Source organism: Hoplias malabaricus, chromosome 12 (genome assembly GCF_029633855.1).
Source record: "Hoplias malabaricus isolate fHopMal1 chromosome 12, fHopMal1.hap1, whole genome shotgun sequence".
Lineage (NCBI taxonomy): Eukaryota > Metazoa > Chordata > Actinopteri > Characiformes > Erythrinidae > Hoplias > Hoplias malabaricus.
Window position 1 is genome coordinate 9788749 of NC_089811.1, and position 13368 is coordinate 9802116.

Consider the following 13368-nt stretch of genomic DNA (forward strand, 5'->3'; position numbering starts at 1 on the left):
CACAGAAGAGTAAAAGCTTATTTCTGATCAATTTATGCAACAAAAATGACTACATTTATAATTATTTCAAACAATGAAACCATCTCTACATGCATACTTCTATAGGCCCTTTATGTTGGCACAAATGTTCAGCAGCACCTCCACGTACAATAAGACTTTGTTGGCTACGCTTCCCCCCTGAGGTCCTGTTCCATTTTGTCTGCATTCGCAAACTTTCAGAAAACGAGTACAAACACAAAGGAAATGATCACAGGGTCCAGAGCGGATTCTCTGCCCGTTTCCACATACGGATTTAACCTTGAGCTTAAATGAGCCTTTAAAATGCAAACCATTTTTATCAAAAAATGTAAAATGGCATTAAAAGCTTCCTAAAATTATAACAGGCCTAAAAAAGCATGACACGTGAAAATGTAACACTTCGCAAACGCTTTCAAAGCTACTGAGGACTTTCAATAGTCATAACGTGCTCTAAACAACAACTGTGCCACATTGATGCAGAGCTGGATGGGGTTTAAGTGAAATATTGGGGAAGCATTTACAGGCATTGTGAACGTAAAATAACTTCATTCATTCATTCATCTGTAAGTGCTTATCAGTTCAGGGTCATGGTGGGTCCAAAGCCTACCTGGAATGGGCACAAGGCGGGAATACACCCTGGAGGGGGCGCCAGTCCTTCACAAGGCAACACACACTCACACACATTCACTCACACCTACAGACACTTTTTTTGAGTCGCCAATCCACCTACCAATGAGTGTTTTTGGACTGTGGGAGGAAACTGGAGCACCCGGAGGAAACCCACGCAGACACAGGGAGAACACACCAACTCCTCACAGACAGTCACCCGGAGCGGGAATCGAACCCACAACCTCCAGGTCCCTGGAACTGTGTGACTGCGACACCACCGTGTCGCCCCGTAAAATAACTTCTTAATCTCAAAATAAACTGGAAAATGTTTTCCACAGAATTCCACATTTTCGGGGCTTAGAAAACGATACTGATGTGGGACAGATGTGGAATTGCATGGCCAGCACCTTGGGAAACATACCTGGATCATAAATAAGAGGTATACCCACTTATCACTGACTCTGTTCTTATTAAAAAGATTTAGTAGGAAACAGAGGTCAGGGAAAAGTGGGACAGATGGGAATGCAGAGGCAAGACAACTTTACAAAGCAGAGGTTGGACAGACAGCAGCATGAGAGAGAATAGCGAGTAACTCCAATGAGACAAAACTCTTCTGATCTTAAACAACTTCACAAAATGCGTGCCATTTGCTTAGACAGATTATTCGCTTAGTTCAGAATGGGTTGGGGGCTTTTATTTTATGCAAGAACTGCATGTTTAGTTATTGGTGTTAGTCGGCTTAAAAGCAGGACACGTTAATTCAAGTTAATGAGAGGGAAAGCTTTGGTGCTGCAGGTTTGAACCAGAAGGGTCCAGACTTATAAGCTGGACAGCGCATAAAGTTCATGCTTTCACAAGCAGTAAAGAGCAGCCACAGCTTTTTTTAGTCCCACCTCGTTGCCCACCTACCCCTCACTTCTCACGGCCATAAATGGGTTAAATGCAGAGTCTTACTGCTGTTTCATGTGTAAAGACATGGAGGTTAAATAAAGTTATGGCCGAGAGGTGGGACGCTTTTCTAGAGATCGGTAGCTGGAATTGTTCACAGATTCTTCCCCACCAGTCTTTTGAATCCTCAGGACAGTCGCAGCACTGAACGCTGGAGAAATCACAGCATCTGCAGACAATTCCCTACCCGTGTTAAAGGTTTATTCCTGAGGTTTGAGAGCATATAATACACTGTGTGCAGCAGGTGAGAAACAGTTCACAGCCGTTTAGAGGAAGGAAAACTGCAGTGATTAACATGGTGGTGTGTTTTTTTATACGATAAAATAAAATCGGACACATTTCATTGAGAAGCGTAAACAGGATCCAGTCGAGGTATATCCAGATACTATCAGGATACAAAACACACATTAAAGGCTGGTGTAAACAGGCCTGAAGATTTGCTTATTCATGCCTTCACACTTATACATTTATTAGCCTTCAGTCACCATCTGCTGCTCCACTTAAAGCTGGAATGATCTTGGCCTTTTAAAGCTGTGTGTTTCAGTGATCGCTGTATTTCAGAGCGATTCCCATCAAGCAGCCAGCAAATGTTAGCATGTACCAGTGTAAGACAGAGCTGAGAAAATGGCTAAAGGGAAATTTAATTAAAGCAGAAAGCTTGCAAGAGAGTGTGAAACAAATCAAAGCCACACCATTTTGTCCTACATGATTCTGACCATCAAGCCGGTCTTTGGTGTCCATTGATATAATTGATCTGGAAGTGCTGTAAAAGCAGATGCCCAGCTTGAAAAGAACCAATCACGAGAGCCCACCCGAAAAATCATAAAACTGATCGGCGGCCACATCCCACTCGACGGAAAGAGTACGTACCTCGCCGTTTGGTTTCAGAACTTCAGACTAGAACAAATGACAAATACTCTTTCAAAATGAGCAAAGATTTACAGGAAAGACAAACATATTCCCAGCTTTCCCAGCTATAAACAGTTAATGAAATGGTCTAATGTCATTCAGCATTTCAGGAGCTCACAGCTCGGTAATCTCCATAAGAGCCTTACAAGGAACAAGGGAATGACAGAAAACGAGAGTGAGTCTGAGAGAGAGAGAAAGAGAGGGAGGGAGCGAACTTAAAGACCCGCACTGTCTTGACAGAACAGCAGGGTTTCTTCCAGAGAAGTAGCCACCGTCTGCTCCATGTCAAAGCAACAGTACAGCTCTCAGCACTAGACACAAGCAGGTACAGCCGTCCAATACCAACGGCTTACGGAGTCCCGCTACAACCCCTAACACCACATTAATCACAGCTAGGACTGCGCAATAAGACAGTGAAGATCATTACAAAATAATCATTTTCTGACCTTGAATAACTGCTACTTCTGTATTACAGATGGCAACACATGCTTTTACTCACAGAGAGGAAGAAGCAGTCTAGCCGTTCACTCACTACAGCTAAATATGCTTTATTAGTGCTGGACAATGTTCCTGGAAGTTTTTCAGTTGATTTTATACTGTTCATATCGATATCAGAGTTATCACGTGAGCCCTAACCCTCAGTTTTTTTATGATTATATTATTATTACCATCATCATCATGTACTGTCCTTGATACATTATACGTTATCCCCTCTTTGATGTCACTGCATTAAGACCAAAGTGTAAATGTTGATAATGAATCTTGATAATCCAATTACATTGAATATTGTTCTGAAATTTGCTCTCAGAATAAACGTGAGGCATTAATGTAAAGATGCCTGGCTATATCGCCCAGCCCTGTAACAACAAATGCCACCACCATCCTTGAGCGGAGCAGCTTCACACACAAAGTACATCAGTGTGTGAATGCAGGTAAAGCCCCCCCTGCAGTGACAGCAGGGAGGGGGATTACCAGGCTGATCTGCCTTATTGCATTAAGATCGCGTGCGGCTCACCTTCTCTTCTCCGATTGGCTGCTGCCGGGGCTCCTGGGGAGAGTTTCGATTTCCATCGAGCCGTGGGCCGAGTTTGAACTGCTGACTGGGACTGATGACCATGCTGAACGAGAGTGGACCGGCTAAACACAGAGGGAAATAGAGAGTTTACACACAAAAAAACTCTATATATGAGACACAGAATTTCACTTGTGTCATTTCTATGTACAACGTGTGCGTACAAGATTTCTATTAATTTCTTTAGATTTAGAGAGAGAGAGAGAGAGAGAGAGAGAGAGAGAGAGAGAGAGAGAGAGAGAGAACACAAAGTACATGAAACAGGAGGAAAAGTAAGAAAGAGAGGGAGGGAGAGAGGCAGACCTAGACATATTCAGAACAGAACAAGGCTGTCTACAGAGATATGACACAATTGAAAATGAACTTTCACAAATCCTCACCTCCTAATATTTCACTTAACGATATTTTACTCGTTAGATCATAAAAAGAAGTGAAATAACTGTGTGAAAAGACTGTGTTATCATTAACACACACACACACATATATATATATATATATATATATAAACTAATCCAAAAGTGTATCCTCATTTGTCATCATGCCTGGCTGGTGTACCCAGATTTTGCAGAAAGACAATGGTCTTGACTGCAGCATTCATGATGTAACAACGCCTGTGCTCTGCCACTCATGTCTGGTTTATACAGATTTGTTGAATGTTATTGTGATTTATCTATTTACTGATCCTGAGGGAAATGACAGTGTTACACGAGCAAGGGTTAACCCCTGTTCACACACTAGCAGGTGACAAAGCAACAAGTATCCAGTCATTTCCTGTGGAAGTATGTGATTTATAGCTGCTATTCAGCGACAAGCGACAACTCAAGCTGAGATTTTCTCAACTTTGTATAAATGAGTTATGACGCTGTGAAGCAACATTCTAAACGATTGGCTGCAAGAAAGTCTTTGAACCAATTGTAGACACAGGGTCTGAAGTTCGGCCAGCTTCTGCTGTCTGAACACTCCCCCTCAAATTTACAGGTACTTGATAAACACACATTATAATATATATATATATATATATATATAGTTCATAAAAAGTATATGTGCCAATATGTAAATGGAACACAAATATATCACATGCATATATTCATTTATTGTTCTTACAACTTTACGCATCTCTTGCACGTGAAAGCTCAATGCAAGTGGAGAGAAGAAATGAGTTCATACCTTTATCTCTTTACTGGGACTTACTCCGTTATTGTGTGTCCTACAGAAAGAGAGGAGAGACGAACAGGAAGTTGACATTGACTCACGCTGGTGAAGTATAATGAGCTGGAGCAGAAAGTACAACGTCGACCTTGTGATGCAGTAATTCGACTCGATCTTCAGCACAGACACATTCTTCAGTATCGGTCAGTTTCGGGATGACAGAAGTAGTATGGGAATTTTAAACGGATTAGAGCTGATTATGATAAATACTGAATGACTCATTAACACATTTCCGAGTTATGCTTGAAATAACTGGCTGTAAATAATCCAGGCATCAAGTTGCTTCATGTCCTGGTTTGCTCTGAGTCACTAAGCCATCAGATGCGGTTGTAGCAGAAGTCGTGGAGCTCAGGAGGTTGGAATGTAAAGACCATGGTGTCACAATAAATTTGCATGGCATTTAGAGACGTTTCAACATCTCATCATTCCCCTGCTTTAGCAGTTCTACTGAACAGAAAAGGACTTTAATTATATCATATATAATATATATTATTTTTAATTTTCTACATCATTTGAACACAGCAGATGTCTTTCACATTGTGTGAATAATTCATCATGAACGAACCAAAACAAACGCTCCAAATTGTTTTACACTGAATTCCACTGAAAGTTAAGGAGGTTTTATAGTTTTCCTGTGAATTTATTATTTTGGTTTTGGCCATTTTCACCATAAACATGGAACGTGATTTAGATTTATATCTATTTCATTTTTACCGAACAGTTTAATAGCAAAGACCACACACTTAAATGTTATTTTTCTCTTTATCTGTTTCTTTATTTTTTATCCTGCTCTCTATCATTCTACTTTTCGGTCTTTTTCTCACTGTTTGGTCCCATATACATATGAGAGGTCACTCTGTTGAATATATTGAATCTCCAAACTCTGGAGAATGTGGAACAGAAGAAAAATACGTACTCTGTGGGTTTGTAGGGACCTGTGAAAGGAAAGAATAAGAAGTGGAGTGAGTGCTCCAGGAGATGATCAAATCAAACATATATTTTATATAAGTCGATACAGACAGATAAGTGCCCACTCACCTCTGTTCTGCATGGTCCTCCTAGAGTAGCGTCGACTCGGCCGTCTCTCGAAGGATGCGGACCGCCGAGCTTTGTTAGCCTTCGTGGTCTGGTATTCTGTCTTCCCACTGACAAATAAAGAGAGGAGGAGGATTAAAGACCTACGCAATGTCATAACATGGTGTTAAGTCTGTAATGTATATTACTGCACACCTTGCTCAAAATAAACTGTGTCTATCACATACCGTTAATTATCACACTCAATAAACCAAGGGTGATCCCTCACATTTACACATCACTATGTACATGTGTGTGTCTAGAGGTACAGACCCAGAAATGTATACTGGGTCGAGCAGAGACCAAGAAGTGAGATTTTGGAAAGAGAACGTGCAACTGGAGAGTGTCCAAGCACTAGGCTGGCAGCTGGAGATAAGATATAACTCCACAGAGAGAGAGAGAGACAAAGTCACACAGCTCCGTCTGGAAAACCACATAACTGCTCCTACATCAGGGGTAAATATTGGTTGGGACGATTCCAAGAATACCAGGGAAAAGAGAAATGTTTCATTCTGAAGGGAGAAAATGGAAAACGAGCCATTGTGATAAGGCCAAGTACTGAACCCTGATGAACCCCACTTTTTATAGATATTTCTAAGCAAACAATGAACAGTAAAGCAACACAGACAGTCCGGTTTTGCTGTGAAGCCTTTAATCATATCTAATGTAGAAACAGTTAAAAGAAGAAAAACAGCAGCAGAAAGCCACTGTATCTATGTGTTTTATATTTCAAATACCATAAAACCAGCCATCAATCATCAAGCTGCTCCTTTTGCTTGGAAAGAGAGTTCCTGAACTAAAGCAGATGCTGCTGTACAAGCCAGGAGCACCACTCTGGTCTTTTTCAAGTTGCAGGATCATGAAACTAGAGTTTCCAGACCAGGGCCCAGCTGATAGGTAATGATTTAGGAATCTATGCAGTTTTAAGAGGAGCAAAACATTGTCATAAACCACAATTATGACTGATACAACTGGACAGATATGTTCTTTGCATACACTTATGTATATTGTATATTCTTGTCATATACATTTTGTCATGTATGACAAGTCTTATACTGTCACTTAGCATTCATGTATCAACATGCTATGCTAAAGTTAAAAGCTACATTCATTCATTCATTATCTGTAAGCGCTTATCCAATTCAGGGTCGTGGTGGGTCCAGAGCCTACCTGGAATCATTGGGTGCAAGGTGGGAATACACCCTGGAGGGGGCGCCTGTCCTTCACAGGGCAACGCAGACACACACATTCACTTAAACACTCACACCCACGGACACTTTGGAGTCACCAATCCACCTACCAACGTGTGTTTTTGGACCGGAGCACCTGGAGGAAACCCACACGGACACAGGGAGAACACACCAACTCTCACAGACAGTCACCCGGAGGAAACCCACGCGGACACAGGGAGAACACACCAACTCTCACAGACAGTCACCCGGAGCGGGAATCGAACCCACAACCTCCAGGTCCCTGGAGCTGTGTGACTGCGACACTACCTGCTGCGCCACCGTGCCGCCTAAAAGCTACATATTTAAACATGTTTTGTGTCACCAACATTTCATTTTAGCCAAAATCAATATCAGTCAACATCAAGTCTCCACCTCCCTGATGAACTGACCTGTATCTGAAGCGGGAACCCATGCGGATGAACCCTGAGCGTGCGGAGCCCTTCTGGACGGGGCCGCGAAGCCGGAAGAAGGCATGGTGCTCCACCGCACATTTCCACAGGTGCTTACAGGCCTTCGGGTGATCCATCCGGAAAACAAACGTGTGCTCTTGCTCTTTACCCTAAGAGAGAACAGCAGTATGACAGAGAGATGTGTGAAACCCAGGGAACAGAGGACAAGCGCAGAACCGCAGTAATATTAAAACGGGGCAGGACGGGGGTTCATTCTAAATAGAGGAGATGAGCTGCTGCTCAAGCAGTTACAGGACAAAAAGCAATACATCGGATCACATTCATGACGTTAAAATCGGTCTTTCTGATACGTGGTACTTTTGAAACTATTAGAAGGTTTTGGAAACCTTCGAAACATTTAAACAAGGAGTCCTACTGAAAAATATGTTACATACTTTAGCCAAAATACCACAGCAGTGTTCTCCCCGTCTAAATCGCCCCGAACACCCCGCAACAAGAACACAGCAATGAGTAACAGAATCAGAACAGTCGTTTTATCAGACGTTTTCAGGGTGATCTTGTTTCACAGTGTGTGGGTTAGTGGGCTCCAGATCCACACATTAATGTGCACTGAACAAGGGATTTGTTTCATAATATTTCCCCTTTAACTGTAGTTTTCATCCATGCATGGGATCATAAGGGAGAGCTACCTGAGCCAGTCTGAATTAAACCTGCATTCTTAGCATGTTTGGACGAGGCATTCCTGTTATCAGTCTGAATCAGAAACCCACATTCTCAGCAGTGTCCTGTCAGCTCTGTGGCATTCCTGTATCGCTCAACTCAATTCAATACCACACCATTACGCCCATCACCGCAGATGAATTCTAATACCAAATACCTTTCTGAACGCAGTCTAAATGTCATCGAATGGGATTAATTACTGTGTAAGATCCACGGGGCAAGACTGTACCCATGACCTGGACATGTGACTGGATCGGCGCACTCTGTCTTTCTTGTTCCTTACATTCCCCCCCTTTCAATCCCACATTATGTTCAGTATTAGTGAAGTGCATGTTTCAGGCAGTGCTGAACACCTGAAAATCACTACCACTAAACTTAGATAAATACATGGTGACAGCAGACGCGAGTGCTGCTTTTCTAACCCTAAAACAAACAGCTGTAAATTAACGTCTTATACATCCATGGTCATTTTATCATGATACTAGGGCTGAAAGATTTTATTTCCTCCGGGTGACTGTCTGTGAGGAGTGTGGTGTGTTCTCCCTGTGTCTGCGTGGGTTTCCTCCTGGTGAATGTCTGTGAGGAGTGTGGTGTGTTCTCCCTGTGTCTGCGTGGGTTTCCTCTGGGTGACTGTCTGTGAGGATTGTGGTGTGTTCTCCCTGTGTCTGCGTGGGTTTCCTCCTGGTGAATGTCTGTGAGGAGTGTGGTGTGTTCTCCCTGTGTCTGCGTGGGTTTCCTCCTGGTGAATGTCTGTGAGGAGTGTGGTGTGTTCTCCCTGTGTCTGCGTGGGTTTCCTCCTGGTGAATGTCTGTGAGGAGTGTGGTGTGTTCTCCCTGTGTCTGCGTGGGTTTCCTCTGGGTGACTGTCTGTGAGGATTGTGGTGTGTTCTCCCTGTGTCTGCGTGGGTTTCCTCCTGGTGAATGTCTGTGAGGAGTGTGGTGTGTTCTCCCTGTGTCTGCCTGGGCTTCCTCTGGGTGACTGTCTGTGAGGATTGTGGTGTGTTCTCCCTGTGTCTGCGTGGGTTTCCTCCTGGTGAATGTCTGTGAGGAGTGTGGTGTGTTCTCCCTGTGTCTGCGTGGGTTTCCTCCTGGTGAATGTCTGTGAGGAGTGTGGTGTGTTCTCCCTGTGTCTGCGTGGGTTTCCTCCTGGTGAATGTCTGTGAGGAGTGTGGTGTGTTCTCCCTGTGTCTGCGTGGGTTTCCTCTGGGTGACTGTCTGTGAGGATTGTGGTGTGTTCTCCCTGTGTCTGCGTGGGTTTCCTCCTGGTGACTGTCTGTGAGGAGTGTGGTGTGTTCTCCCTGTGTCTGCGTGGTTTTCCATATCACAACAGCAATTTAAACTGCAGTTATTTTCTATGAATTAAAATCCAGACCTGTGATTATAAACAAGATCAGTCTTTACTTCTGAGCACTGAACGTAGAGAACCAGACGACCGTGGCTGTTGTCGTCATGTCCACAGCACACGGTGTTTGTCTGTCTCTGTGTAATAGAAGCTATAAGCCGCCATTTAAAAGCTGTTAAGATGTTGTTCTTGAAAACTCAGACTTGAATGCAGACAGAAATTTTATTTGAAACTGCTATTTATATAAAAAAACATGATCAATCCTTCAGTTCAAAATCTCACCATATTGCCCAAATCTAAATACCGATAAAGCTGATATTATCGGTCAGCTCTAGTTCTCCCTACATTCTCTCAGGGTCGGTCCAGTACTGGACTGATCTATATATTAAGAGCGCTGGAGCTTTATAGAGTGTGAAGTGCTCCAGATGCCAGGAATGCCTGAGGGAGAGTCTGGCTTTATTAACTCTCGCTGGAGAAGAGCCAACAGCCTCAATCAGGTGAAGAGAAGAGCTTCACTCCTCTCAGGGCTAGTGGTGTTACACTTCTGTTGTCTCCGTTTCTCAAAAAAAGAAAACAAAAAAAGCCCTCTTGTCCGACCGTGTCGCCAGACTCTATTCAACCCTTAGAAGTCCGAGTTGTGTGCATTAAAGCATGTTGTAATTCTATGTTATTCTCTCGGACACTGCTCGTTGAAACAAGCAAGAAAATGATGTGATATTTATGTTATTTTTTAGAAGCGTATATGATGAAATTTCATGTACTTTGTAGGTGTACTTTCTAATTTTTGGGCCTTGTAGGTGAGACATAAACATGTCTATAATGAATAGAAATCCATGGCAAATGGAAGTAAAATGACCAACAATACAACTGGAAGAGGGCCTGGATTTTCATTCCCTCAAGCCAGTGTTACACAGTATAACAGCTGGGGAAAAGAGCCGGATAATCCCCAATGAGGAGGGGGAAAAAAAGGAGGGAGATGTATAGACAAAGTCAGTGTAGGAATCTTTAAAGACGCATTTCACCATGACGAGAAGAGTAAAACAGACCACGATGAATGGCACCAGACACAGATATGGAGCGTATAACAGACTCAGAGGTAAAGATAAGTCAAGCAATGAGATGCAGAGTTTGGCAAGAGTTAAGAGCTGCAGAGATTGTGAAAGGCAGCATTAACTGTTGGGAGAGGTTTGTTTCTACAACAGTGTAACCTTTATAAGGTGTATTTAAGAATTGTGGTTGTTTTTAAAAAAAAATTCAAACCAACATTTATAGCTTCACCACAATCAACTCCAATCTACTGTCTTCCTCAGAATGGTTTAAAAATATAGCAAACTCCTGTCAAATTTCACTTGTTAACTTGAATTAAAATGAACTGAAATCATTGTTGTATCTGCATGTGAGCAATGGTTTCAGTTACTTTTCCTTTAGCTGAAGAAACGTGAAGCACATTTGTTTATTTCACTGACGGGAGATCGACTTGTAAGATTTATTCTACACAGAAACCTGTGTAGAATACAAAGGACTCCGTTTTATTACCTGTTCATCATCCTCCACCACCACCAGTGTCAGTTTGCTCTTCTTGAAGTCCAGTCGTGTGATCTTAGGCCTGTGGATGTCAGGAAAACCATAAAAATCTCAAATGCAAAAAGCTCCACAGCAATAAGTTTCTAACATCGTATCTAACGCTTCACCTTCTGCTCATAAAGGGCTTAAGATTCAAACAACAAACAGAAAATATACACTAAATCATCCAGTTTCACAAATCCAGGGCTTGAGGCAGAAGATCTCACCAGAAGAACAGGCCGATCTTAGTTTCCCCCTCAAACACCAGCACTCCGGTGGGGGTCAGTCCCAAACTGTACTCATTTCCGTCTCTGGCCTGGAGGGGATCGCAACAGAACAGAGCTAAATCGAGGGATATATGTGGATTGGGACAAAACATACTTTCCAATCCATCTCCACATTTCTGTGGACACAGATCTGAATGAGAAACACGTGTGAAGACATGCTACCATCCGTAGATAACGTAAACATTCTATATGAAAAAAAGAGAATGAAAAAAAAACCCTAAATGAAACTTACATGTAGTTTTAGATGCATTATATATTTTCTAGAATTTCTGAAAAAGACCAAATGCTTTTGAAATTCAAGGGACTACATATGTTTTATTATTAAAAATCAGTCATTTTTAATGATCTACAGCAGGTATCAACAAATAGCAAACCTTGGTCTTCACCTGGATGAAGAAGTGAGGGTTCTGTCCTAATCTGTGACCAACTGGTAATAAATTACATGTAATAAAATGCATTTCATGAAGCGTTATTGATTTCAGAGTCTGTGCAGTAGACAACAGGCACAGCTCATCCTGTAAATCCTATGGAACTGATAGTTTACCCTGTGTGGCCTGTTCGCTAGAAAGAGCGAGAGGGGCGTGAGAGAATAAGGAACTGTGATTGAGAAAAGCGAGTGTTTAAAGATGGATGGTAGTTCTTCCTGTGGCTGGTTCTAAACCAGTGGGTCTTACATGGTTTATTCCCAACTTTTTTTTAAAGAAAGAGGGTCTCTGCTTATAAATCCTGGAGGTCAGTTTGCCTACCTTGACCATGTGCATGTCCACTCCGTACATCTCCAGCCACTTAGCTTTGTTCAGGTAGTTGATCTCAGCCTGAGCAGGAGACTGACCCCTGAAAAGAGGAAAAGCAGATTTAACTGACTCCCTTTGCCACAGTGCTACTCAGACACTTGTATTTTTGCACACTGGTAATTTCTAGAGTGGGATGTCTTTCTCATGATGTACCTCGAGGGCAGGAGAAACGAAAAAACAGCTTGTTAGGGCAGTTCGAAGCTGGCTCAAATAAAAAGACGCGAGCTGTTTGAAAGAACAGCCTACAAGTTTCTCTGTATCACAATTTCATAATAAACTCTTTTATTAACCCCATTGCTTCTCTTTAAACTTATTTAAATGAATTTTCCCCCAAAAAGTGATGATATATTTAATATCTCTACAACACACACCAGTGCCTGTCCACATGTGTTCCACATTACACACTGCTGTGTGTGGAATGGCCATCTATAAATCACGCTGTAAAGTTAACAGAGACTCAGGAGAGCGGACAGCAGTGAAAAGACGGCTCAAATCCGAGCTGATAGCTGTATACGACATCCGCACACTCCCATCACCTGGTTCTAATTCCCATTTCCTCTGTGAAGCCCAGACTTAAGCAGATGGATGTGTTTCACAGCCTCTAGTCTGGCACACAAACCTGCACTCCTGCCAGGCTCTGTACACCGCTGACTCCATCTCCTCCGTCTGCTCCGGCACAAAGCGGAACTCCGACACAAGGTCCATGCCGTGCTCCGCAGGGTCACAGTCGCCCAGTTCGGCTGAGGAGGAGAGAGAGGTCACGGGTTAATGATTGAGAGATCAGTGGAGCAGGACATGTAACAAGTTGAGACATGTTAAATTTTAACATGGACTGGCCAACACTTGATGACTCAGAAAAGAAGGGCTTGAATGATATAAATATTGGGACTTATATTTTTATATAAGAAAACAGTCGATAAAATTGTGTACACAATTTGGATTTAAATTACTATTCAAAATTAAAACCTATATTACAGGAGGTCCTCGGGTTACGTCAGTCCCGACTTACGATGTTTCGTGTTACGACACATCTCCCATTTACTGTATAAAGCCTTGTTTCGACTTAAGTGGTTTTGCGTCGTAAACGTCGTAACGTGAACTTCGTGTTCGGTGTGCGCGGCGGAAGAATACACGGTTACGCGGCCCGGGACCAAGGAGGATAGGTGTTAGAATAGGATAAGT

At 42.6% G+C, this 13368-nt stretch overlaps 1 protein-coding gene across 3 annotated transcripts in view; it reads right to left on the reverse strand.

The window, feature by feature from the left end:
* LOC136710759 (band 4.1-like protein 5) overlaps window positions 1–13368 on the reverse strand; it is a 38589-nt gene that overhangs the window by 12002 nt on the left and 13219 nt on the right. For all 3 annotated transcript variants that reach the window (XM_066686562.1, XM_066686561.1, XM_066686563.1), the window contains exons 8-16: window positions 12806–12926; window positions 12139–12226; window positions 11333–11421; window positions 11079–11148; window positions 7461–7630; window positions 5804–5910; window positions 5682–5700; window positions 4724–4763; window positions 3500–3621 (exon numbers count right to left, since the gene is read on the reverse strand). In XM_066686562.1, the coding sequence (XP_066542659.1) occupies window positions 3500–3621; window positions 4724–4763; window positions 5682–5700; window positions 5804–5910; window positions 7461–7630; window positions 11079–11148; window positions 11333–11421; window positions 12139–12226; window positions 12806–12926 (826 nt within the window). The remainder of the gene's footprint in view (window positions 1–3499; window positions 3622–4723; window positions 4764–5681; window positions 5701–5803; window positions 5911–7460; window positions 7631–11078; window positions 11149–11332; window positions 11422–12138; window positions 12227–12805; window positions 12927–13368) is intronic.